Below are 26,921 nucleotides of genomic sequence, written 5' to 3'. Positions count from 1 at the left end.
TGAGTTGGCTGTAAATGTTTGGAATGATTTCTGGTGTTTCTATTCTGTTCTATTGGTCTATCCATTTGTTTCTGTACCAGTACCATGCTTTTTTCATAACACCTTCCCTGTAGTATGTCCTGAAATCTGGTATTGTGATGTCTCCGGCTTTGTTTTTGTTGTACAAGATTGCTTTAGCTATTCAAGGTCTCCTGTGCCTCCATATGAATTTCAGCATCATTTTTTCCAGATCTGAGAAGAAGGTCTTCAGTATCTTGATTGGTATTGCATAGAATCTATAAATTGCTTTTCGGAGAATGGACATTTTGATGATATTGATTCTTCCAATCCATGAGCATGGAAGATTTTTCCATTTTTTGGTATCCTCTTCTATTTCTTTCTTTAAGGTTTTGTAATTTTCATCATAGAGATCCTTAATGTCTTTGGTTAAGTTTATTCCAAGGTATTTGATTGTTTTTGTAGCTATTGTGAATGGGATTGATCTTAGAAGTTCTTCCTCAGCCATGGTATTTCCTGTGTATACAAAAGCTGTTGATTTTTGTGCATTGATTTTATACCCTGCTACTTTGCCAAACTCTTCTATGGGTCCCCTAAGTAAAGAATCGTATCATCTGCAAGGAGGGATAGTTTGAGTTCTTCCTTCCTAATTTGTATCCCTTTAGTTTCTTTTTCTTGCCTAATAGCTCTGGCTAGAACTTCCAGAACTATATTGAATAGCAGTGGTGAGAGTGGGCATCCCTGTCTGGTACCAGATCTCAGTGGAAATGCTCCACCTTTTCCCCATTCAATAGGATGTTGGCAGTGGGTTTTTCATAAATTGCTTTGATTATATTGAGGAATGTTCCTTCCATACCCAGTTTGCTTAGAGTTTTCATCATGAAAGAGTGTTGAATTTTATCAAATGCTTTCTCCGCGTCTATTGAGATAATCATATGGTTTTTCTTCTGCAGTCTGTTAATGTGGTGTATCACCTTGATTGTTTTGCGCACATTGAACCATCCCTGCATGCCAGGGATAAATCCCAGTGGTCTGGATGGATGATCTTTCTGATGTGTTGTTGCATTCTCTTGGCCAGAATTTTATTGAGGATTTTGCATCTATGATCAACAGGGATATTGGTCTGTAATTCTCTTTCAATGCTGCATATTTTTCTGGCTTAGGAATTAAGGTGATGCTGGCTTCATAGAAAGAATTTGGGAGCACTCCCTCTTTTTCGATTGTTCTGAATAGTTTGAGAAGAATTGGAGTCAGTTCTTTAAATGTCTGGTAGAATTCAGCAGTGAATCCATCTGGTCCTGGGCTTTTCTTTCTTGGGAGGGCCTTTATTACTGTTTCAATTTCTGTCTCAGTTATGGGTCTGTTTAGGTTTTCGATGTCTTCCTGGTTCAATAGGTAGGTTGCATGTGTCCAGGAATCTATCCATTTCTGATAGGTTTCCCTGTTTGCTGGCATACAAGTCCTTGTAGTAATTTCTGATGATTCTTTTTATTTCTGTGGTGTCTGTTGTTACGTTTCCTTTTTCATCTCTGATTTTATTGATTTGTGTCTTTTCTCTTCTTTTTTTAGTTAGTTGGGCCAATGGGGGGTCAATTTTGTTTATTTTTTCAAAAAACCATCTCCTCATTGGCTGATTTTTTGTAGTGTTTTTTTTGGATTCAATCCTGTTGATTTCTTCTCTGATTTTAATTATATCTCTTCTCCTACTAGATTTGGGTCTGGTTTGCTGCAGATTTTCTAGATCCTTGAGATGCATTGAAAGCTCATCTATTTGGTGCCTTTCCAATCTCCTGATGTAGGCACCTATTGATATAAACGTTCCTCTCAATACTGCTTTTGCTGTATCCCATAAGTTTTGGTATGTTGTGTTGCTATCCTCATTTGCTTCCAGAAAATTTTTGATTTCTCTTTTAATTTCTTCTATGACCCATTATTCATTCAAGAGCATGTTGTTCAATCTCCATGTGTTTGCGTATGCTCTAGGGATTCCTGAGTTGCTAATTTCCAACTCATTCCTTTATGGTCTGAGAACCTACATGGTATGATTCTAATTCTTTTGAATTTGCTGAGACTTGCTTTATGGCCTAGTATGTGGTCAATCCTAGAGAAGGTTCCATGTACTGCTGAGAAGAATGTAAAAACTTTAGCTGTAGGATTGAAAGTTCTGTAGATATCTGTTAGATCCATTTGGGCTATACTGTCATTTAAATCTACTATCTCCTTGTTGATCTTTTGTCTGGTTGATCTGTCTATTTCTGAGAGTGGAGTATTGAAGTCCCCCAGTATTATTGTATTGGGGTCTAAGTCTCCATTTAAGTCCCTTAACAAATCTTTTAAATAAACCAGCGCCCTGTAATTAGGTGCATATACATTGATAATTGTTATATCTTCCTGTTGAATTGATCCCTTAATCATTATGTAGTGCCCCTCTTGTCTCTCTTAACAGTTTTTGTGGTAAAGTTTATGTTGTCCGATATTAAGATGGCAGCGCCCACTCTTTTTTCATTTCTGTTCGCATGGTATATCTTTTTCCAGCCTTTCACTTTCAGTCGGTATGCATCTTTGTTTGAAAGATGTTTTTCTTGTATGCAGCAAATAGATGGGTTTTGTTCCTTAACCCAATCAGCCAATCGGTGTCTTTTAACTGGACAGTTCAGGCCATTAACGTTCAATATGACTAATGATAAATGGTAACTTTGCCCTGCCATTTGCCAAAGATAAGTTCTAATATATGCTTTGAATTCCCTGTGATCTTTTACTGTGGGTTTCCGCCCTTTACCTTCTTTCATATTGATGACCGTGTTTCTGTGTTTCTGTGTGTAACACATCTTTAAGCATCTTTTGCAGGGCTGGGCGAGTGGCGACAAATTCTTTCAATTTCTGTTTGCTGTGAAAGGTCTTTATTTCACCTGCATTCACAAATGAGAGCTTAGCAGGATATAATATTCTGGGCTGGCAGTTTTTCTCTCTTAGTACCTGGGCTATGTCTCGCCATTCCCTCCTAGCTTGTAGTGTTTCTGAGGAGAAGTCAGGTGTGAGTCTGATTGGAGATCCTCTGAGAGTAATCTGACATTTCTCTCTTGCACATTTTAGGATCTTTTCTTTATGTTTCACTGTGGTGAGTTTGATTACAACGTGTTGGGGTGAGGATCTCTTTTGGTCGTGTTTATTAGGGGTTCTGTGAGCTTCCTGTACTAGGATTTCTCTGTCCTTCTCCACATACCCACAGGGCCAGAGATCAGAAGCTCTTTCCCAAGGACTACACAGGGAATCTGTTCTGCCCTCAGTGTGGGCTCAAATTCTCCTTCAGTCTCCCACTGGGTTGCCAAAATTACGGAATTGTAGCATCTCTGGAGAGTACTCACATGAATTCCGTGAGTTCTCTCCCCCACCATCTCTTTTTTCACAGTCTCAGTTCAGTAGCACCACACATTCACTAGGTCCTAATCTCCTGTTAATTCACACACCCCCAGAGTCAGGTTTTTCTGCCAGACTCAGGGATGGTGCAGACCTGAGTTCTCTCTACTTATGATGTATGTCCAAGATGGTGCCTGCTCTTTGTCTTGCTAGCCTTTGAGAGGTGAGCGGAGAGAGAGAAACCCATGTCCGTATTGGTCACTTTTTTTTCTCTCTCTCTCTCTCTTCTAGCTAGCCTGGTGAAGTTTTCCCCCCAGGGTTGTTCCCTCTAGTCTCCTCTTTCTGCTTGCCTGCCGGTGTCTCCGGCTATTGAGCGCGTTCCAGCACTGGTGTGTTGAGTCTGCTGCTGGTGTCCCAAACTGTGGGCTCCCACACTCTCCACACAGGTCCACTGTGAATCACTAGTTCCAAAAGAGTTTCTTCTGCAGTTTCTTCCCCTACTCTTCCTTGAACCTGCAGTATCTCCACTTTTATTAAACTGTCTCTCCCCAGACTATCAGTGTGCTCCCTTCCTATTCCACCATCCTGCCACTCTGTATTTTAAAATTCTTATTTCACATTCTCAGATAACCAACAGTTTTACAGCCCCTGCTGCTACAAGTTATTTAGTACATAGAAAAGTTATTCCAAATACATCAGCCTCATTTTATAAGCAAATTAAAATACATTAGTGTAAACTTAACAAAAAAAAAGCAGATTGCAGTTTTCCACATTATGCATGGTTTTTTCCTTCCTCATTTTATTGTTTTCTGACAGTACAGGAGGAAAACAATGACATGGAGATAGCCTGTGGAAAAAACCTCTGCCAAACAAGTATTTTCATTTAAGAAAACGTTGCTCTCTGTAGCATTTTTCTCAAGGCGTCCTTGACATCTTTGTTTCTTAAGCTATAGATCATGGGGTTCAACATGGGAATTACCACAGTGTAGAACACTGACACTACTTTGTCACGTTCCAGGGCATAGCTAGTGCTGGGCCGGGAGTAAATGAAGAGAATTGAACCATAATACAAGGTGACAGCCGTCAGGTGAGACCCACAGGTGGAGAAGGCTTTGAGGCAGCCCTGGGTGGAGTGGATCCTCAGGATGGCAGCGATGATGAAGAGGTAGGAGGCGAGAATAAGTATGGTAGGAGTGATGACATTGGAGGCCAGGATAAAGTACAGCACAGCCTGGTAGCTCTCCTTCACATCACACGCCAACTTCACAAGTGGGGGCAGATCACAGAAGAAGTCATCGATGATGTTGCTGCCACAAAAACTCAGAGTAAATGTCTCAGTGGTGATTATGGTTGAGTTAACAAATCCACCTAGGTATGAAGCTGCAACAAGACTGGCACATAAACTCAGGGACATGGCCTGGGCATAAAGCAGAGGGCTGGAGATGGCTGCGTAGCAATCATAAGCCATGGCTGCCAACAGATAGCACTCACTGTAGGCCAGCCCGGCAGAAAAGAAGAACTGAGCCAGGCAACCAGCCAAGGAGATGCTTTTGTCATCGGAGATGCAAATCATCAGGATTTTGGGGGCATAGACGGAGGAATACCAGAGATCCAGGAGTGACAAGTTTCCGATGAAGAAATACATGGGTGTGTGGAGCCGAAAGTCAACACAAATCAAAGAAATCAGGGTGATATTCCCTAAGAGGCTGAAGACATAAACGATGAGGAAGATGAAGAACAGCACTCGTTGGAACCTCAAGTCTGCTGTGAAGCCTAAAAGGATGAACTCTTTCACTTCAGTGAAATTTTTCTCTTCCATTAATTTTGGGTTTCTGTTGTCTTCTGTGAAAAAATTAAAGCACGTGTTATGACTTAAGATATTTCTATATGCTTGTCCCATGGTGGTTTCCATAGTATAGTGGCTATCACTATATGCTTGTCCCATCATTTGTTATTCAGAAGATTGAAAAATCCCACTCATTCATATATGATTTTTATTTTAATTTTCATTAATTTACAACAGATTCAGTATGGTTTGTAGACACAATTCTACGAACATAATGATATTTCCTCCCCCATCCCTCCCTCTCACCCTGCTTCCTTCTTCCTTTCTTTCTTTTTTAATTTTTGATATAACATTTTCAACTTACACTACTTCACTGAATAATAAGTTTACCAAGTAAAAACGGTGACCTGTGATGTTCCTGAAATGAGTACATCATCCCAGGATGATAGCTCAGAAATCATTTCTATGCTACTTTGGAGATCTGTTATGCATACGTTGTAATATGTGTCACTTTGGGTTTCAATCTAATATTTTCTCCTTCAGAAAGAGAATGTAATCTCTGTCTTATCTTCTGCATGTTTTTGAGATATTTGGGAATCATGCAGAATCTATGAAAAAAGGGAAAAGGATAGAGTGCTCTGATTTCTATGAATTCTATGAAAAAAAAGGGGAATTTGATAGGGTGCTCTGATTTCTCTCTTCAGATCTTTTAATTCTTTTGAATTTTCCCAGATAACTGCATGGAAAGAGCATATTATTTATTTTAACTATATTTTGGAATACCATTGGAATATATTATATTGAAATTTCCTTGAAATAAATAATTATATCTTATTGAAGTTTTTATTCATGTAAACCAAGAACATAGGTTTGCACAGTTTAGTAAAATATATAACTTGAGGGCTGGTAACATGGGCTGAACTTGTTTCCATTCCTAAACAAGTTGTCCAAGTTTTGGGAGAGGTCTTGCATCCCCTGGTTCACTCCCGAGATGACTTCAACAGCCAGAGCTTGGCCAGACCATATCCATGAGCCTGAAGCTTTTGGATGGTGCAGGTGACCAAGCACTATGGCTATCTTCCACTGCTTTTCTCAAGCCATTAGCAGGAAGTTGGATCAGAAGTGGAGCAGCTGGTACATGAACCAGCATCCACATGAGATGCCAGCTTCACAGGCTGCAGCTTTACCCACTATGCCACAGCCCTGTGCCCCTTCACTTTATTTTCATTGCAACATGAGTTGTAAAGTGATCATGGTTCCTCTTAGTCTTGGGGTGAAGCATGCTGAGACTTTGACCTTTTGAGCCACACTTTCCCACACACACTAGAAAGATAGCAGTTTTTGAAAAATGCCATTGGCTTTGTTTTTCATAACCAGACTTGTCTCAGATTCTCTTTCTGCAACTCGTACAGACTGGTTGCCAACCAAAGTCTCTTTGGATGGTTCCTTCTCAATAGGGACTTTAGAGCAGGAGCCTAAGGGATCAATATTTCCTCCCCTGATGATCTGAGATTCCAGGGGGCTCAGATGTAAAAGAGAAACAACCTTCACTAGTTATTTTCTGCTCAAGCAAAGTTAAAATTCCAGAGGGGAAACATTTATTTTTGTGTTAATGCCATCAAGGACTTCTTGCTTTCAGTTTTGAGAGTTGTCCTATTGACAAGTTGCTTTATATCTTTCCTCCATTCCTTCCTCTCCTTTTCCATTTCTTCTTTTTTCCCTTCCTGCTTCTGTGCCTTCTGTTTTATGCTTGATGAATTACAAGTTATCCATGTGGTAAAAAAAATCCCATAGTGCAAAAGTGCAGAGAATAAAAACTCTATCTTTTTTCTAAAAGATTTATTTATTTATTTGAAAGTCAGAGTTACACAGAGAGAAGGAGAGGCAGGCAGACAGAAAGAGAGAGAGAGAGAGAGAGAGAGAGAGAGAGAGATCTTTCATCTGCTGGTTCACTCCCCAATTGGCTGCAACTGCCATGGATGCTCTGATCCAAAACCAGGAGCCAGGAGGCTCCTCCAGGTCTCCCATATTGGTGCAGAGGCCCAAGGACATGAGCCATCTTCATCTGCCTTCCCAGACCAAAGCAGAGAGCTGGATAGGAAGTGGAGCAGCCAGGACTCCAACGGGTGCCCAGATGGGATGCAGGCACTGCAGGCAATGGCCTCACCTGCTACTCCACAGAAACAGTCCCAAAAACTATATCTTTCTTGATCCTTTAATCCCAAACTCCAGTTTCCCTCCCTGGATATGACCCCTGTGACAAGCTGTTGTTATTCCCCCAGCTGTAAGCTTTGCATTGCATTTGAAGATGTATTATATTTTTACTATTTCCCCCTCTTTCACCCAAATGGCAGTGTATTTGTGACAATGTTCAGCCTGCATTTCACTGAACATTTCTGAGAGATCTGTCTGCCTCACTACAGAAAGAGAAGCCTCACTTTTTTTAAAACCAGTTCCATTGTATTTTATTGAACAGCTGCATTCCTCATATGTTCAATCAAATTCTTTCCCTTTGGTAGACACTAGATTGTTTCCAGTATTTAACATTATTCCCACACTGTGATAATAAGTATTAGTGTGCCTAACAAGGATCACCAAGTATTCTGGAGAGGAAACTCTGAATAAAGGCTATGACAATGGAAATTTTGATAATCACTTCTCAGCTGTGCTCCAGAGCAGGTTCTATTCATTCACATTACCTTGTAGCAAACCTGGTGAATATTTTCCCAAATCCTCTGGAGCAGAATGTTATAAAAACTTTATTGAAATTTGTCATTTTGAAGGGGAAAAATAGTGTACTTCAGTTTTGCTTCTTTTTTTAATGCACCCCAAGCTGAATATCTTTTTGTATTTCTAGGAAACAGTCATCTTTCATTTTCTGTGAATTATTTGCTATCCATGTTGCTGTTATACAAACAATTTTGCTCATTTTTAAATTGATAATTTAAGGTACATACCCTTCTTTCTAACGGTTGTGAATAATTGTTTCTTCATATGAATAATTTTACTTTATTTACTTTTTTAATCATGGAGAAAATTGTTTTATATAGCAAAGGTATTTTTTATTTGTGTCATATTTAGAAAGGCCTTCTTCAGGCCGGTGCTGTAGCTCACTTGGTTAATCCTCCGCCTGCAGCGCCAGAATCCCATATGGGCCTCAGGTTTTAGTCCCGGTTGCTCCGCTGCCAGTCCAGCTCTCTGCTGTGGCCCGTAAAGGTAGTGGAGGATGACCCAAGTGCTTAGGCCCTGCACCCGCATGGGAGACCAGGAGGAAGCACCTGGCTCCTGGCTTCGGATCAGCATAGCTCCGGCCGTGGTGGCCATTTGGAGGGTGAATCAACCAACGGAAGGAAGACCTTTCTCTCTGTTTCTCCCTCTCACTGTCTATAATTCTATGAGTCAAATAAATAAATAAATGATCTTTCAAAAAAGAAAAGCCTTCTTCATTGCAACTGTTTTTAAAAATCCACTATTTTTAATTATTTTTAAAGTTTACTTTTAAATTTTAGATCATTGTGCCATATTGAATCTATTTTTAAAATCTGTGAATTAAATCTCCAGTTTTATTACCCCACAAAATGTGTAGTCAGTACTTCTGTAATGTTTATTACATAATTCATGTACACCCCATGGCAGGAATATCACCATAATAACAATGAACTCTGTTAGGTATTTGGACCTGTGCCTGGATTTTCATATCCATTGTGTTGGACTGAGCCTTCATATGTATTGACCTTTTATGTATTCATGTTTTTGTACCACATTATTTTACTATAGTTTTATCATTTGTTTTAAATACCACTTTTATTGAATATAATAAATATGTAGAAGTTATACATGTTTAATGTATATATTTTGGTGAGTTTGGAAATAAGTAAACACTCTGGAAACCATCATTACCATTAAGGCCAGAAATAACCTCACCAAATTCCTTCTGCCTTCTTTCCTTCTCTTCTTCCTCCTCCTCTACCTTCTTTCTCCTCTTCTTCTTAATTTTGTGGTAAAAGCATTTACTGTAAGATCCAGTTTCTTGGCAAATTTTAGGTATGCAATACTATATTGGTAGCTATTGCTACTATGCATTATATAGATCTCTAAAACCTGCATTGTATAACCAAACCTTTGTATAACCAAACCTTTTTACCATTTGATCCTTATTTCCCCATTCTGCACCTCTCTCTCCCCTCGCCATGACAATTCTATTCCAAGACACTCTGGCAAAAAAAAAAAAACTAAATGAAAGATCTCCGCGAGTGAGATCCCAGTGCAAAGAACAGGTCATCAAAGAAGGAAGGGAAGAGAGAACTTCCACTTTGACTTAGACCTTGTGTAAATATGATCAGAGTCGGTGAACTCAAAAGGCTTCCATAGCCTTGGCAACTCATGACAAGAGCCTAGGGTGATTATTGATGCCATAAACAAGAGTGTCAATTTGTTAAGTCAACAACAGGAGTCACTGTGCACTTAATCCTCATGTAGAATCTCTGTCCTTAATGTGCTGTACATTGTGATTTAATAGTATAACTAGTACTCAAAGAGTATTGTTCACTTTGTGTTTCTATGTGGGTGCAAACTGTTGAAATCTTTACTTAATATATGCTAAACTGATCTTCTGTATATAAAAAGAATTGAAAATGATTTTTGATGTGAATGGAAGGGGACAGGGATCGGGAAACAGGAGGTTTGCGGGTGGGAGGGAAGTTATGGGGTGGGGGAGCCATTGTAATCCATAAGCTGTACTTTGGAAATTTATATTCATTAAATAAAAGTTAAAAAAAAGAGAAAAAATTAAAAAAATTAAAAAAGATGGCCACGCCCGCTCTTTTTTCATTTCTGTTTGCATGGAATATCTTTTTCCAGCCTTTCATTTTCAGTCTGCATGCATCTTTGTTGGAAAGATGTGTTTCTTTTTTTTTTTTTCTTTTTGACAAAGTGGCCAGTGAGAGAGAGACAGAGAGGAAGGTCTTTTGCTGTTGGTTCACCCTCCAATGGCCACCGCGGCCGGTGCGCTGCGGCCAGCGCATCGTGCTGATCCGAAGCCAGGAGCCACGTGCTTCTCCTGGTCTCCCATGGGGTGTAGGGCCCAAGCACTTGGGCCATCCTCCACTGCCTTCCTGGGCCACAGCAGAGAGCTGGACTGGAAGAGGGGCAACCGGAACAGAATCTGGCGCCCTGACCGGGACTAGAACCTGGTGTGCTGGTGCCGCAAGGTGGAGGATTAGCCTATTGAGCCGAGGCGCCAGCCAAGATGTGTTTCTTGTAAGCAGCAAATAGATGGGTTTTGTTCCTTAATCCACTCAGACAATCTGTGTCTTTTAACTGGAGAGTTGAGGCCATTAATGTTCAATGTGACTATTGATAAATGCCCTCCCATTTTCCCAAAGATATTTTCTAGTATATGCTTTGAACTTCGTGTGATCTTTTACTCTTAGTTTTTCTTTCTTTACCTTCTTTCACATTGATGGCCGTGTTTCTCGGTTTCTGTGTTAACACATCTTTAAGCATCTTTTGCAGGGCTGGACGAGTGGTGACAATTTCTGTTTGCTATGAAAGGTCTTTATTTCACCTTCATTCACAAATGAGAGCTTTGCAGGATATAATATTTTGGGTTGGCAGTTTTTCTTTCTTAGTACCCGGGCTATATCTCGCCATTCCCTCCTAGCCTGTGGGGTTTCTGATGAGAATTCTGCTGTGAGTCTAATTGGAGATCCTCTAAGAGTAATCTGACATTTCTCTCTTGCACATTTTGGAATCTTTTTTTTATGTTTCACTGTGTTGAGTTTGATTACAACATGTCGTGGTGAGGATCTCTTTTGGTCATGTTTACTAGGGGTTCTATGAGCTTCCTGTACTAGGATGTCTCTGTCCTTCTCCAAACCTGGGAAGTTCTCTGCTAGTATCTCACTAAAAAAGCCTTAAATTCCTTTCTATCTCTCCATGCTGTCGCTCCCCCTCTTCGCGGAGGAACGACACAGGACCCTGCGCTGTTCTTCTGTCTGCTCAGCCCTTCCCGGGTTTGCTGCTAGTTCTTCCCAGGTTGGCTACCGTCCCTTCCACCTCCGTGGAAGGGCGGTGCCCCTTGCCACTTTCCCCACTTCCGCGGGGGAGCGGCACACCGCCGGCCGGCTCTCTCGGGGGCTGCTCAGATGTTCCTCAGGTGTTCCCCTTAGATGTTTCTGGTACATGTTGTCTCTCTCCTCCTTTATAGTCCTCTTCCACCAATCCCAACTCTGCTACCCACACACCGAGTACGCTGCTCTCCTCCAATCAGGAGCAGGATCAGCTCCTGCAGGTAACCACTCAAGTTGGCAAGAGACAGCTGCGTAGAAGCTGTTTACTCCTCTCCCAGCGCCATGTTGTGGGAGAGCAGATGCATAGAATAAGTCTTAATTCCAGTAACTTAGTCTAGTCTCAGTTGCTCCCCACACATGCCTTCAGGGTTTTTTAATAGTATCCTGTAGATTCCCGACAATGCTTTTTAGATTTCTAATTTCCTCTTCTTTTCTTTGGTTTGACCGTATCTTGCATTTCTTCTATCTCATCATCTTCACAATCTTGGATTGGGGTGTCTTGTTCATTTGGGGGCGTCATAATGTCTTCCTTGTTCTTATTTCCTCGGTTTCTGTATTTGTTGTTTTGCATTGTGGAGACATTCTTTGGTTTCTTCATCCCTTGCTATTGTGTTTTTTTTTTTTTCGTTATACTATGACTGTATTAAGTCAACTGTCTGCTTTTAATGGATTCTTAGAGACTTGTGATGGGTGTGGCTAGAGAGTGTGTTTGCTTCTTCAGGGGTAAGGGTGTGCCAAAGGTGACACACCCAGGTTAGGCATGGTAAATCTCTCTCTCTCTCTCTCTTTTTGGATTCAGAAGGAAGTAATGCCGCACAGCTGAGCAGAATTGAAGGCAGTCAGTTTCTGATCTCTGGCTCCTGTGGGTATATTTGTCTGTTCTGTCCCAAGGACCACACAAAGGATCTGTTCTGCTCTCAGTGTGAGTTCAAATTCCCCTGCAGTCTCCCACCGGGTTGCCAAGGTTACTGAATTTGTGGCATCTCCAGAGAGTACTCACGTGAACCCCGTGAGTTTTCTCACCCACCGTTTGTTTTTTTTTTTTAACAGTCTCAGTTCATTATCTCCATGTGTTCACTAGGTCCTAACCTCCTGTTATTTCAACCCCCAAGGTCAGATTTTTCTGCTTGGCTGAGGGTGGGTGCAGCCCTGAGGTGGTGCTGCTTTTATGTATGTCCAAAATGGTGCCTGCTCTTTGTCTTGCTCACCTTTGAAAGGTGAGTTGAGAGAGAGACTCATGTCCATACTGGTCCCCCTTTTTTTTTTTTTCCTCTCTCCTCTAGTTATCTGGTGAACTTTCCCCAACGGGGCTTCAAGCCTCATTCCCTCTAGGCTCCTCCTTCCACTTTCCCGCCAGTGTCTAGGGGTACTGAAGTTTCACCTCACCTCCCTTTCCAGCGCTGGTGAATAGATTCCACGGCTGGGGTCCTGAGCCATGGGCAGCTGTGCCCTCCATGTAAGTCCACTGTGAACCAGTCATTCCAAAAGAGTTTCCTCTGCTGTTTCTTCCCTAAATCTTCCGTGAACCTGCAGTATCTCCAATTTTATTAAACTTTCTTTTCCCGGACTATCAGTGTGCCTCCTTCCTATTCCACCATCTTGCCTATAATCCTGAGTTCTTATATTTATTGGCTTTTTTATTTAATGAAATTTTAAATTAATTTATTATAAAAATAAGTTTCCTTCCTTCTTTCATTTTTTAAGATTATTTTCTCATCTCTTAGAAATGTATATTTGATTAACATTTGACTCCTATATCTAAACCACCCCTTGTAGTTTATTATATATTTCTATAATAGTTCATTAAATATTATTGTATAGACACGTGGAAAATAAATTTTAAATAAATAATTTAAAATTTCCAAGAGATGAAAATCTAGGGAGATTCCCCATTTCCCTAGCCTATAATTAAATTCATTCAGATTTTATTTTTTATTTATTTTATTTTTTGTAAAAAAACCTTACCTCATACCCCATTATTGAGATTGTCCTCATGTATGTATTATGTGTATTGCAACAGCAAAATATTTGTCTCCAGGCTGATCTGATAAATGGATTTTTGACAAAATAGAGTTGCTATACATGAATTTCAATCATGTTATTTGTTATGTCAAATAATGTTTTTTCAATTTTCTACATAATTTTTTCTCTCAATTTGATCTGTCATGAACTGAAAGAGAGATTAACACTTAACTACCATGTTTCTTTTTCCCATTTATTTATTCCCACTCTGTGATTAGTAAAGCTATTTGGTACACAGATTCTCCATGAGTATGTCACATTATTTCCCTCTCCATTTCAGCATGTTTGCTTCAGTGGCAGATCTGCAGATGGTCTGCAGTGTTGAAGATTAGGGTTTTCGGCTGGCACCGCGGCTCACTAGGCTAATCCTCCGCCTAGCGGCGCCGGCACACCAGGTTCTAGTCCCGGTCGGGGCACTGGATTCTGTCCTGGTTGCCTGTGGGGAGCAACTCGGACTAGACTAAGTTACTCGAATTAAGACTTATTCTATGCATCTGTTCTCCCACAATATGGCGCTGGGAGAGGAGAAAACAGCTTCTACGCAGCTGCCTCTTGCCAACTTGAGTGATGACCTCCAGGAGCTGATCCTGCTCCTGATTGGAGGAGAGCAGCGTACTCGGCGTGTGGGTAGCAGAGTTGGGATTGGTGGAAGGACTATAAAGGAGGAGAGAGACAACATGCACCAGGAACATCTAAGGGGAACATCTATCTGAAGGAACACCTGTGCAGCCCCCGAGAGAGCCAGCCGGAGGTGTGCCGCTCCCCCGCGGAAGTGGGGAAAGTGGCTAGGGGGAACCGCCCTTCCACGGAGGTGGAAGGGACGGTAGCCAACCCGGGAAGAACCAGCAGCAAACCCGGGGAGGGCCGAGCAGACAGAAGAACAGCGCAGGGTCCTGTGTCGTTCCTCCACGAAGACGGGGAGCGACAGTTGCCCCTCTTCCAGGCCAGCTCTCTGCTGTGGCCCAGGAGTGCAGTGGAGGATGGCCCAAGTCCTTGGGCCCTGCACCCATGGGAGACCAGGATAAGTACCTGGCTCCTGCCATCGGATCAGTGCGGTGCACCGGCTGCGGTGCACCGGCCGCAGTGCGCCGGTCGCGGCGTCCATTGGAGGGTGAACCAACAGCAAAAGGAAGACCTTTCTCTCTGTCTCTCTCTCTCACTGTCCACTCTGCCTGTCAAAAAAAAAAAAAAAAGATTAGGGTTTCTTTTCCATCTGCAGATTTGTTTAGATTTTAGGGTAGAAATAAGGTTTCTCTCAACATAAGGGAGGATGGACAGGTTCAGCAATGCTGAATAAGATCAGAATTTCCTAATCTTGGGATTTCTCTCCTGTAGTGCCACTTGCTCCATAAGCTGGAACTATCTGATATCTTTAGGTATTATTTGTGTTATAATTGGCTCCCTATCCCACTGTTCCTGCCTCAGTTCATGAGTTTAGATCATCTGCAAATGTTGGAAAAATCCGTGAACTCCAACCTGTCAATTTTCTCAATAGCCCCTCTCCATGGTTTAACTGACAAATGAGATTGGGAGATCAAATGGAACAAGTCATTTCAGACTTTTTGTTTACAATACCTGCCTATGGGATGCATGTGCGCTTGATATTTTTCATTTCCCACTGAATGGTGAGAATATCAGATATCTAAATTCTAGATATAAATGTGGAGTCTTTCATTTTTCCTAATTTTTGGAAACTGAGTGGTATAGAGCATTATTTCTGGGCAAATGACTCTGCTCTGCACCACTAAACCATTTATTGGATTTTTTTTTCTTTCTTTCTTTCTTTCTTTTTTTTTTTTTTTTTTTTTTTTTTGAAAAGGCAGAGTTAGACAGTGAGAGAGAGAGACAGAGAGAAAGGTCTTCCTTCCGTTGGTTCACGCCCCTAATGGCTGTCACAGCCGGCTCACTGCACCGATCAGAAGCCAAGAGCTTCCTCCTGGTCTCCCATGCGGGTGCAGGGCCCAAGCACTTGGACCATCCTCCACTGCCTTCCTGGGCCACAGCAGAGAGCTGGACTGGAAGAGGAGCTACCATGACAGAATCTCCCACCCGAACTGGGACTAGAACCTGGGGTGCCGGTGATGCAGGCGGAGGATTAGCCTAGTGAGCCGCAGAGCCGACCGGATTTTTTTTCTTAACATACACACTTTTCAGGAGACACAGCTGGAAATTTGAATTATAATTACCAATGATAAAACATGTTCCACACCATCCTGACTCCTCTGCCAATTTACCAATCTTTAGGGATCCTGCAGAGAAAAGAGGGCTATTGACCCCTAATATTTCAATATCTATGAGGATGTAGTCAATTATCCTTTCTTCCCTCCTCTGCTTTCCTGTACATATTATCCAAAGAAATGGTCTTTCAAAATTTACTTTACAATAATAAAATAGATTAGCAATACAGAAATAACAACAGCTATTCTTCTCAAGAGAAGTTAAAAGGAAGTTTTTTTTTTTTTCCTGGTGAGTCATTATGCTCTGCTTACACAATATTGAATATGCATTTCTCTTTACCTTTATTGGCAGATATTTCAAAATGGATTGTCAAAATGTACAAAAGCAATATCAAAGATGTCTTTTCAGATATTTCTCCTTACGAAACACATGGAGAGAAGCTGATTTATTTAAGAAGTTGAGAAGGTTTTCAGTATCTTTCAGATGCTGTTGATAATTAAGGGAAGCCTCTATACTTGCCAAACATTTGCCCTGTTGGCTCTCTTATTGAGCCATGCTGATAGAGAATTATGTTTTAAACTAGAAGCACTTATTCCCTATCCATTTTAGGGCTTCTAGCACATCTTGGTTTCTCAGGCAGTAGATGAGGGGATTGAACATGGGAATCATAACATCATGAAACACAGAAACCGCCTGTTCCTACTCTTGAGACAGATTTGTTCCATGATTTTCATACATATAAGAAAGAGTCCCATAGAAAATGGTGACTGCTGTTACATGGGAGGCACATGCGGAAAAGGCTTTTTTCCTCCCTGCAGCAGAAGACATTCTCAGGATGGCAGACAGAATATACATATAGGAAAACATGACCACCAACACGGTGAATGTCAAGTTAAACCCTACAAAGACTGTCAGGACTGTGATGTTGAAGTCAACACTGGAGTATGACAGGGCAAGAATTGGAGGTACATCACAGAAAAAGTGATTAATTGCATTGGACTTGCAAAATGGCAATGAGAAAGTGAAACCTATGTTTACAGAAGCATTTGGGACACCCATGACATATGAACCAACTAGCAGCTGAATGCAGAACCGCCAAGACAGGACAACTGGGTAGCGAAGTGGGTTACAAATGACCACGTAACGGTCCACTGCCATAGCAGCCAGGATGTAGCAATCACTGGTTACAAAAGTCCCATAGACAAGTAATTGTACCACACATCCTGCAAATGAGATGGATTTGTTTGTGCATACACAATTCAGCAGCATCTTGGGAGTGATAGCAGAGGCATAACAAAGATCAACAAAAGCCAAATGTTGGAGGAAAAAATACATAGGGGTGTGAAGTGAAGAGTCAGTCTTGATGAGTAGGATCATCCCAACATTGCCTATTAAGGTAGCTGAATAGATCAGTAGAAATTCTATGAAGAGTATCAGCCAAAATCTGTCTTGACCAACAAATCCCAGGAGAATGAATTCAGTCACTTCAGTGCAATTTTTGGTTCCATGGTTGTTAGCAAAGATTAAATATTAGCTGAAAAGTTACAAAGGAACAGAATCAGAAAAAAGTAAGACCATTATTACTTTTCTAATTCTGGATTTAGAATTGGTACCATATTTGGTTTCCTAGACATGATTGAATTGGATTTTACATGTTAAGCCTTAATACTCAAGATAATATAATCTAGGGCCAGCACTGTGACATGGAGGGTAGAGGCTGTGACGCTGGCATCCCATGTGGGCCCTGGTTCACATCATGGATGCTCTGTTTACTATCCAGCTCCCCATTAGTGGCCTGGAAAAGCAGCAGGAGATGGCCCAGTTGTTTGGGTCTCTGCTATTTATGTAGGAAACCCAGATGGGGCTCCCAGCTCCTGACTTTGGCCTGACCCAGCTCTGGCTATCGTGGCCATCTGGGGAATGTACCATTGGATAGAGGATCTCTCTCTCTCTTTCTCTCCCTCTCTCTCTGTGGCTTTGACTTTCAAAATAAATAAGTCATTTTTAAAAAAATATAATATCATTTATATTTTGGGAAATTACCATTGAGCAATAGATGTAGTCTCATTTTAAAAATGTATCAATTAAGGAACATATAAAACCATACCTTTATTTAGTTATGCTTTTCATTATGTGATATATGTATTAAAATACTTTTTATCTAAATATGAATTATTATATCTGAAAACCTTAACATATCCAGATTGTCCTAAAATATATTGCTTTGTTTATTTCCATATTCTCATTTTACCTGCTTCACCTCCTTATGAACTTTGTTTGTTCAAATACAGACTCATGGTCACATACAGTCCTCTATGAAGGACACCTTACAGATGGTTCCCTGGTCCCAACAGAGCAACAGAGCGGGGGCCGGGGAAGTCGCATGTCAGAGATTGGGAGAGCTCCTTTTATAGATTCAGGGCATGGGGGTTAAAGGTTGAGGCGGGTCTGATCCTCATTGGTTGACCTTTAGACACCCGCAGGGACCTTGACAAGGACTTTCTGACCTGGGTGTCCTTCGACTCCAGGGCAGGTCCATTTCCAGTGATCCAACTCTTGGCTGGCAGAGCTGCCAGGGCTCTTCACAAGCTGATTTCTGCTGAAGCACAGGCTTGCCACACTGAAAGCCACTGCAGTGGACTGGCCTGTTGGGTCTCCTTGAGGGCAGATCACTGTACAGAACAGTCATTAATAGGCCTGCCACCTATCATCACATTTCTGATGCCTGGCTTTCTCTTCCTCCTGGTTTTTGTTAAAGCAGACCAGAGGATGCAAGTCAAGGGGGTGCCAGTCCCAGATGACTTACTGACAATAGCAATATCAAATGAAAACTTAGAAAGCAGTTTCAATCATTAGATAACAAATATAGCAATTTCAATACTAGCTCTTTAAACTTTTTAACTGTTTTTTTTTTTTAATTTACCAATTGATTCGAATTACTTTCTGCTCTTAGTAACCTTAGCTAACCATACTTTCAGTTGGTACCTATAATACATTATTGGCTTCATCTGTACAAAATAAGTTCAGCAAGTTACAAAGCAATATTTTCAAAGGTAGTGGTCTACTTAGATTCAAAGAAAGGAAACCAGAGGAGGAAGCTAGAGAGCCACGTGTCAGGAACAGGTCCTTTTAAAACTTTGCCGGAGGGTGGCCAGGGAAGCAGGAGCAGCGAATCTCATTAGGATGGGAGTGGGGAGCTTGACACTGGTGGTTGGGCCACGTGGCTACCTGGCTTCCAGCAATGGCAGCTGGGAGAGGCAGGACATGGGGTGGGGCAGGGTGGAAGAATGCACATATGGGGGTGGGAGGCTCCTGGCTAGCTGTGGGATCCCCAGGAACTCAGGAGGGTCCGAAAAGGTGGAGGGTGGAGAGTTTGGCAGTAACACAGAAGAGGCGTCCTTAGGCAGTGGGGGCCCAATCTTGGCCAGCAAGACCTGGGCTGTGGAGCAGGCAGAGAGGAAAGTAGAGGAGAAAAGGGTAGGATAGGAGCGGAGGTCTCAGAAAGCCTGGACATAGGGACCTCTGACCATTTTCTCTCCCTGCGGCAGCAATTCTCAAGGTAATTAGGCCATGCCTGGGTGGAGTAGATTAGGCGTTTACTCCGTAGGTCCTGGGCCAGTCCCAGTTTATTCAAGTTCTTTAGGAGGCAGGCCAGGGGGCATGTTGAGTCCCACCCTCAGGATTGGCCAGATCCCATGGTCTCCCCGGTAGCCCGGATCTACTGAAATTCGGTCAAGGCGCCCCTGTCCCAGACTTCAGCAGATGGATTAGAGGTCAGTCCTCTATGGGGCCAAGCCAGTGACGGGACGTCTCCACAGCTGCTGGGAGGCTAAATAGCGGAGAGAACAGAGGCCACGTGTGCACAATTTGGAGGTCTCTGTCCGGACAGAGAGCTAGCCAGAGATTGCAGAGACTGGGCCAACCCAGAGGAGGGAGGGAGAGCAAGGGAGGAGTTACTTACAGTTGGTGGAGCATGGTCTGTAGTCAGCCTGGGGCACCAGACAGGTTCAAGGAGCGAAGGGGCGTCAAACTCAGAAAGGGGAGGCTCGCAACCTCAGCTCCCTGGTTTCGGCACCATCTGTAAGGTGTCCGGTGCACAACAAATTTTCCCAGGCAGACGAATCAATTAATTCACAGGCTTTTATTGGGGTTCCACTCCCGGGCAAGGTTCGCGGGTCCCAACAGAGCAACAGAGCGGGGGCCGGGGAAGTCACGCATCAGAGATTGGGAGAGCTCCTTTTATAGATTCAGGGCATGGGGGTTAAAGGTTGAGGCAGGTCTGATGCCCATTGGTTGACCTTTAGGCACCCACAGGGACCTTGACAAGGACTTTCTTCCCCGGAAGTAGGCCTCTCCATTCCCGGAAGTGAAGGCCTTCCCTCCTTGCAGATCCCAAAGCTACCAATAATATTAGAAGGTGGGGTCTTTGGGAGCTAATTAGGATTAGATAAGTTCATAGAATAGCCCTCAGTGAATGGAATTAGTGCCATTAAAAGACAACTTGTTTTGTTTTGTTTTGTTTTTTGACAGGCAGAGTGGACAGTGAGAGAGAGAGACAGGGAGAAAGGTCTACCTTTACCTTTGCTTCACCCTTCAATGGCCGCTGCAGCCTGCGCGCTGTGGCTGGAGCACCGCACTGATCTGAAGCCAGGAGCCAGGTGCTTCTTCTGGTCTCCCATGGGGTGCAGGGCACAAGTATTTGGACCATCCTCCACTGCACTCCCGGGTCATAGCAGAGAGCTGGCCTGGAAGAGGGGCAACCAGGACGGAATCCAGCACCCCAACCAGGACTAGAACCCGGCGTGCCGGCGCCGCAGATGGAGGATTAGCCTATTGAGCCGCTGCGCCAGCGACAACTTGTTTTCCCTCTCAACTCTCTACTATGTGAGGATATAATTTTTAGATAGCAAGGTAGACATTAGCTTATGTTATGAGATGGGCTGTAGAAAATGTGGGATTTGTGTGTGTGTGTGTGTGCATGTGGTTGAATTAGGAAAGAAATGTAAAAGCGCCCCTTGGAAGCAGCCCAGCATTTACACATTCAAAGTCTTGCTCAGGTTCTATAATCCTGTGAGGTGGGTCCCAGCCTTCTCCCAGTGGGCAGCCTAGGAAAATATTCCTGCCCTGGGCCAGGAGGAATATTAGATTCAATAATACGGTGCTGATAAAGCCCTGGGAGGAATTTCATGAATTGCACAACCAGAAAGTCCTCTCCTCAGCAATATTCCAGAAGAGGGAGGTGGGGGAGAGAAAGTGTGGGCCCAACCATACCCACACCTGTGAAAACTCCAGTCTAAAGCAGGTTGGGCTTTCAGTTGCCCAGCTGGCCTGTCAGGTGTGTTTTCTTCATTAAACTTTGGTAGTCTGCTCGGTGCTATTCTCTGTCTCACATCTGAAATCCTTTCCTTACACAAAAACAAGTACCTCTCATTCAGCTGTCTCTGGCAACATAAGGAGAAGTCAGAAGTCTGCAGCCAAGAAGTGATCCCTCATCAGAACCTGACCATGCTGCAACCCTGATCTCAGACTTCTTATATAAAATGTAAATAATCATGAATGGCATATTGGTAGAAATACAAATGACATAAGCCCTCATGATGAGATCTTAGATGGAAATGAGTGTTATTGACCAATGAAGAAAAGGTAATGCTTGTTGTAAAGTGAAGAACTTGGCTGACTTGTGTTCATGTTCAATGGCTTTGTGGGAACATAGAATGATAAAAACAGATATTCAGTTGACATTTCTAAACTGTTGAAGAAGTGTGGTTTGGTGTATCTTAGCTGGTTATAGTAAAGTGTGAGTAGAGAAAAATGAAGATGGAATTGTGCAAAAACAAATCAGAACTTAAAGATTTAGAAAATTTTCAGCCTAACCCACTGTTGGTGGGAATGCAAATTGGTTAAGCCACTATGGAAGTCAGTCTGGAGATTCCTCAGAAACCTGAATATAACCCTGCCATTCAACCCAGCCATCCCACTCCTTGGAATTTACCCAAAGGAAATGAAATTGGCAAACAAAAAAAAGCTGTCTGCACATTAATGTTTATTGCAGCTCAATTCACAATAGCTAAGGCCTGGAACCAACACAAATGCCCATCAACAGTAGACTAGATAAAGAAATTATGGGACATGTACTCTATAGAACACTATACAGCAGTCAAAAACAACGAAACCCGGTCATTTGCAACAAGATGGAGGAATTTGGAAAACATCATGCTGAGTGAATTAAGCCAGTCCCAAAGGGACAAACATCATATGTTCTCCCTGATCGGCGACAACTAACTGAGCACCAAAGGGGAAACTTGTTGAAGTGAAATGGACTCTATGAGAAACAGTGACTTGATCAGCTCTTGTCCTGACTATTGATGTACAATGTAATACTTTATCCATTTTAGTATTTTTTTTTTGTTCTAGTACTATTGGTTGAACTCTGTGATTAACACACAATTATTCTTAGGTGTTTAAATTTTAACTGAAAAGTGATCCCTGTTAGGAATTTGGAAAACATTATGCTGAGTGAAATAAGCCAGTCCCAAAGGGATAAATACCACATGTTCTCCCTGATAGGTGATAACTAACTGAGCAGCATATTCATACTGCAAAAATGAGAAAGCATTTGGATAGGAAGAGGCTACTCAGGGTGTGGCATTGTGACCCAGTAGATAAACAGATTAGCATGGCTGTGAACCAGGAACATAAGCATCTCAACAAAACCATCTCAGAGATTGGGTTATACCAGTAGAAGCTCCACTACTTAACACTAAATGAAAGACATTGTATACCTTAGATCCTTCAGACAGAACCATGGAACTATTCAGATAAAAACACAAGGTATTATTCAAGAGAAGGGAAGAACAGCCCTGAAGGAAATTCAAATATCATCAAGGCTGCCACTGCCACCCCAGGCTCAGTACTCATGAGCCCAGAAAAGGGGCAAGGTTGCCTCTATCTCAACCTCGGAGTGTGGGACCAATACCCAGAGATGCTGTGGGGGTAGAACTTCCAGGTAGGACCCTGGAGGTGTGGTCCCTGCCCCAGCAGAGAATAGAAACGTGGTTGGGGCTAAGGAAGAAAACTACAGTATAGACAATGCCCAGCTGAGTTAAAGGTGTGATTTTGCCAATCCTGTGGGTTGGAAAAGTATGATCTCTGCCACGATGGGCTAGAAAGAGTATATGCAGCCAAGAAGAGTTATTCTTGAGACAGGACATTATATAATTCACCTTTTGAGATTTTGAATGTGGCTAGGACCCACCATCCCTTTATTCCCATTTCTTGAGTTTCTATTCTATGAAGAAGTCAGAAAGAGGGGAAGGGCTCTTTTATAATGAATTACCTAACTCCCTTCAGAGAGTGATGTATTTAATGACCTAAGGACCTTTCACCAAGTCCCAACTTTTAAAGGTCCCATCACCTCTTGACACTGCCACATTGAGTACCAAGCAACCAATTCAGAAAACTTTGTGGGGCACATTCAAATCAGACTCAAACTGTAGCCGTAGGTATCCTCCTCTTCATGTCATTCCTGCCCCAAATTGTGTGTGCATGTTGCCATGTATCTTCCATCAGAGTTTAGATCAATATTTTTATAAGGTAGCAATCTTTGCGATCACTGACAACAAATTTCATTTGAGAACTTGATTCCTCATTGTAATATTTTAGAAACAGATACTTGAACTAGTAAGTCCTTGGAAAACACAGGCTACCGTATGAAGAGTTCACTGTACTGCAGTGTGATTAGTATACTTCCTCATTTGGTGGACACATTATAGTTTGCTGTGTTTATTCTTTTTTTGACTCATTCAGCAACTATTTAATGAGTAGCTAATGAATTCTTGACAACAGGTATTGAGGATATAATAATGAACAAAAACGTGAAAGACCCTTGTCTTAACAGAGATTCTAATAGATTGTTTCCCACATTTATACCTATGGTAGGATGAATGAATCATATCCTCATCAGGGTGTCAGTTGAAAAGCAGTTTGTTCTACTACACGGTGATAGGCTATAAAAATGACTACAAATTCTTCCCTTCATTGCATCTACATAACTTTTAAAGGATTTTATTTATTTATTTGAGAGGTAGCGTTACAGAGAGAGGGAGAGAAAATAAGAGAAATAAGAAAAATAAGAGAAAAAGTCTTCCACCCCTTATGGTTCATTTCCAACATGGTCATAATGGCCGGAGCTGAGCTGATCTTAAGCCAGGAGCCAGAAGCCAGGAGCTTCTACCTGGTCTCCCATGTGGTGCAGGAACCCAAGCACATGGTCCATGTTCTACTCCTTTCCCAGGCCATAGCAGAGAGCTGGTTCAGAAGAGGAGCTGTTGGGACACGGACCAGTGCCCATACGGGATGCTGGCACCACAGGCAGAAGCTTAGCCTACTATGCCACAGTGCCGACCCTGCATCTACATTATTATAATATGGCATACAATCTACGCACCAAATCTTTTTTTAAAAAAATTGTATTTATTGGCCGGCGCCACGGCTCATTCCCCCTGTGGCACCAGCACCCCGGGTACCAGTCCCGGATGGGGTGCCAGATTCTGTCCCAGTTGCTCCTCTTCCACTCCAGTTCTCTGCTGTGGCCCGGGAAGGCAGTGGAGGATGATGGCCCATAGTCCTTGGGCCCTGCACCCGCATGGGAGACCAGGAGGAAGCGTCTGGCTCCTGGCTTCGGATCGGCGCAGCGCCTGTCAAAAAAAAAAAAAATTTATTTATTTATTTGAAAGATAGAGATAGAGAGAGAGAGAGAGACAGAGAGAGAGAGAGAGAGAGAATCTTCCATCTGCTGGTTTACTCCCTAAATGGCTGCAACTGATAAAATGGCCAGTCTGAAGTCAGGAGGCCAGGAGCTTCTCCTGGGTGTCCCACATGGGTGCAGAGGCCCAACTGCTTGGGCCATCTTCTACTCCTTTCCCAGGCCATTATCAGGGAGCTGGATAGGAACTGGAGCAACTGGAACTTGAACTGGTGACCATATAGGATGCAGGCACTGTAGGCTCTTGCTTAACCTGCTGTAGCACTACAGTGCCAAGCCCCCACATTGTTTGTCTTTTTGACTCAAAATGCTCTTGGCCTCTGTTTGAATTCCTATTGAATTTCTGTAGTTTAATAACAATAAGCAGAAATGATGATATGTCTTTTGTAAATGAATTAACAATAGTTAGGTTTTTAGATCTACCTGTTTGTAGATTTCCCCTATTGGAGTAATAAATGGAAGATGTTTGTAGGCATTCCCTTTCCCTAGGTAAGAAAGAAGTGGAATGAGATTAAAGAGGGTCACTAGTGGCAGAAACAAGCATTTTCAAGTAATAAGGAATTCAACAAATACATAAAAGTTAGGTAGAAAGAATAGCTTGAGTTATGAGTTTTTTAAAGCAATATATTGATTTTATGTTCTGATTTATGCCATATTTTGAACAGAATTCATGAAGAGCTGCATTATAGACAATTTAAGAAGTGTTTAAATGAGTAGAAAGTAATAAAATATAATTTTAATATTGCTTTTAATACAAATACAGATTTTAATCATTAACAACATATTTAAAATATTTAAGATATTTATACTGTTTATACATATTTCTTAATATTTTAAGTGATCCCAACAAAGCCCTTTTCCATGGGAAGTATAAGACAGTTTCTCAAACCATATTCCAAAGAAAATGGGTCTCAGAAGGGGTTCTTGGTATATTCCCCACATTCTAAGACTTTATCTACTGAAAGGGGTAGCTCAGGTTTAACAGTTGAACATGTTTTCGATTTTGGAAATAGTAACTTGTGGTAAAATGTCTCTACTTGATACATTGATAGGCTAAGTTTTAACAGTTTGGTTTCAATCTAAAATAATTTTTCCTTATCATTTTTAAAGCTTCTTTTACCTCCTTATTCCTCAAGCTGTATATCAAGGGGTTCAACATCGGAATCACAATCCCATAAAATATGGAGGCCACTTTCATATTCTCCTGGGCATGATTAGAATTAGGCTGTAGATACATGTAAGAGAGAGTCCCATAGAAAATGGTGACAGCTGTCAGGTGGGAGGCACAGGTGGAGAAGGCTTTTTTCTTCCCGGCACTAGAAGACATCTTTAGGATGGCGGCCATGATGTGTATGTAGGAGAAGATGATGACCAGCACAGTGAACATCAAATTGAATCCCACAAAAACAGCAAGCAGCATGATGTTGATAGCAATGGTGGAACAAGAAAGGGTGAGAATTGGGGGAACATCACAAAAGAAATGATTGATGTTGTTGGACTTACAGAAAGACAATGAAAATGTCAAACCCGTGTGTACAGAGGAATTTATTGAGCCCACGACATATGATCCAGCTACCAAGTGGATGCAGACTGTTCGAGACATGATTATTGGATAGTGAAGTGGCTTACAGATGGCTACATAGCGATCTACTGCCATAGCAGCCAGGAGGTAAGAGTCACTGGTTGCAAATGTTGCATAAACCAATAACTGCATTACACAGCCACCAAATGATATAATTTTATTTTCTGCTATTAAGTTTTGTAACATCTTGGGAGTGATAGCGGAGGTGTAACAGATATCTACAAAAGCCAAATGCTGTAAGAAGAAGTACATGGGTGTTTGAAGTCTGGAGTCTATCTTGATGAGTAGGATCATTCCAGTGTTACCCACCATGGAGGTCACATAGATCACAAGGAATATGGTGAAGAGGACAAACTGAAGCTCGTTTTGGGCACTAAATCCCAGAAGACAGAATTCGGTGACTTCAGTGCCATTTCCTTGTGTCATGACTACCAAAAACTCTGGAAAAGAACCAAGAGAAAAAGCCGCATTAAAAAAAAAAAAGAAGAAGAAGAAGAAAAAAAGCCGCATTTTAAGTGTCTCTTTTTAGTTGGATTTTCATGACAAATACAACAGTTTTTTGCTTTCCAAAATTTTTTTCTGTTTTTTTTTTTCTTAAAAGGAAACCACCATAAATACAGTTATATGAGAGCCATGGGTTCATTTGAAAATTAATGAAATTAAACAGAATAATGTTAATGTATGCTACTAAGAATCATAGATCAATATATTTCACAATTGTGTGAAGTAGATTCTAAGAAACATAGATACTTATGTATCTAGCATACTTTTCCATTGTGTTAAACAGGCATTCCTTTGTGCAATATTTAAATTGGTATTTAAGTACCTACTTAATAATAAATATTATATTATAATATTTAAATATGATTTTGTATTTTTAGTAACCTATATTTTTCTCATCCATTGATTATTTTAATCATTTTATCCTTTTCAAGGTCTTCAAATTAGTCAATCAGAAGACTGTTCTGAGATGTGTTCACAGTCCCCATGTGTCTGAAGCCTAGTAATGTGTTTCTATTACTATTGCTATAAAACCCCTACCTATGGGATTCCCTTCTCAAGCCAGATAATCCTTTTATTCCTGTACAGGAGGAAGCCTGGAGGGGCTGCCAGCCATCATTAGCAAACAAAAGGACATTTACCACTCTCAGGATTCCAAGGATT

The 26,921-nt window shown here is 41.7% G+C and overlaps 2 protein-coding genes and 1 pseudogene across 2 annotated transcripts; all 3 read right to left on the bottom strand.

Annotated features, from left to right (window-relative positions):
- Positions 1-453: 453 nt before the first annotated feature.
- On the bottom strand, positions 454-5,173 carry LOC100354920 (olfactory receptor 9G19; the record flags this gene model as incomplete). The annotated part of the gene is made up of 2 exons (XM_002708957.2): positions 4,253-5,173; positions 454-462 (listed from the first exon to the last, which is right to left on the bottom strand). Coding segments are annotated over exons 1-2 (930 nt in total), but the record flags the coding sequence as incomplete, so codon positions are not given.
- Positions 5,174-15,990: 10,817 nt separating this feature from the next.
- LOC100355179 (olfactory receptor 5AK2-like) lies at positions 15,991-16,932 on the bottom strand (annotated as a pseudogene).
- Positions 16,933-25,235: 8,303 nt separating this feature from the next.
- Positions 25,236-26,183, bottom strand: LOC127492846 (putative olfactory receptor 5AK3). The gene has a single exon (XM_051853904.2). The coding sequence runs from the start codon at positions 26,181-26,183 to the stop codon at positions 25,236-25,238; it is 948 nt and encodes a 315-aa protein (XP_051709864.2).
- Positions 26,184-26,921: the final 738 nt, after the last annotated feature.

This window comes from Oryctolagus cuniculus, chromosome 1 (genome assembly GCF_964237555.1).
Source record: "Oryctolagus cuniculus chromosome 1, mOryCun1.1, whole genome shotgun sequence".
Lineage (NCBI taxonomy): Eukaryota > Metazoa > Chordata > Mammalia > Lagomorpha > Leporidae > Oryctolagus > Oryctolagus cuniculus.
The sequence above is the reverse complement of the archived record's forward strand: the minus strand, read 5'-3'. Positions and strand labels throughout refer to the sequence as shown.

Excerpts from the sequence above, each read along its gene's own strand:
- LOC127492846 (XM_051853904.2), bottom strand. The coding sequence starts at position 26,183 with ATGACACAAGGAAATGGCACTGAAGTCACCGAATTCTGTCTTCTGGGA.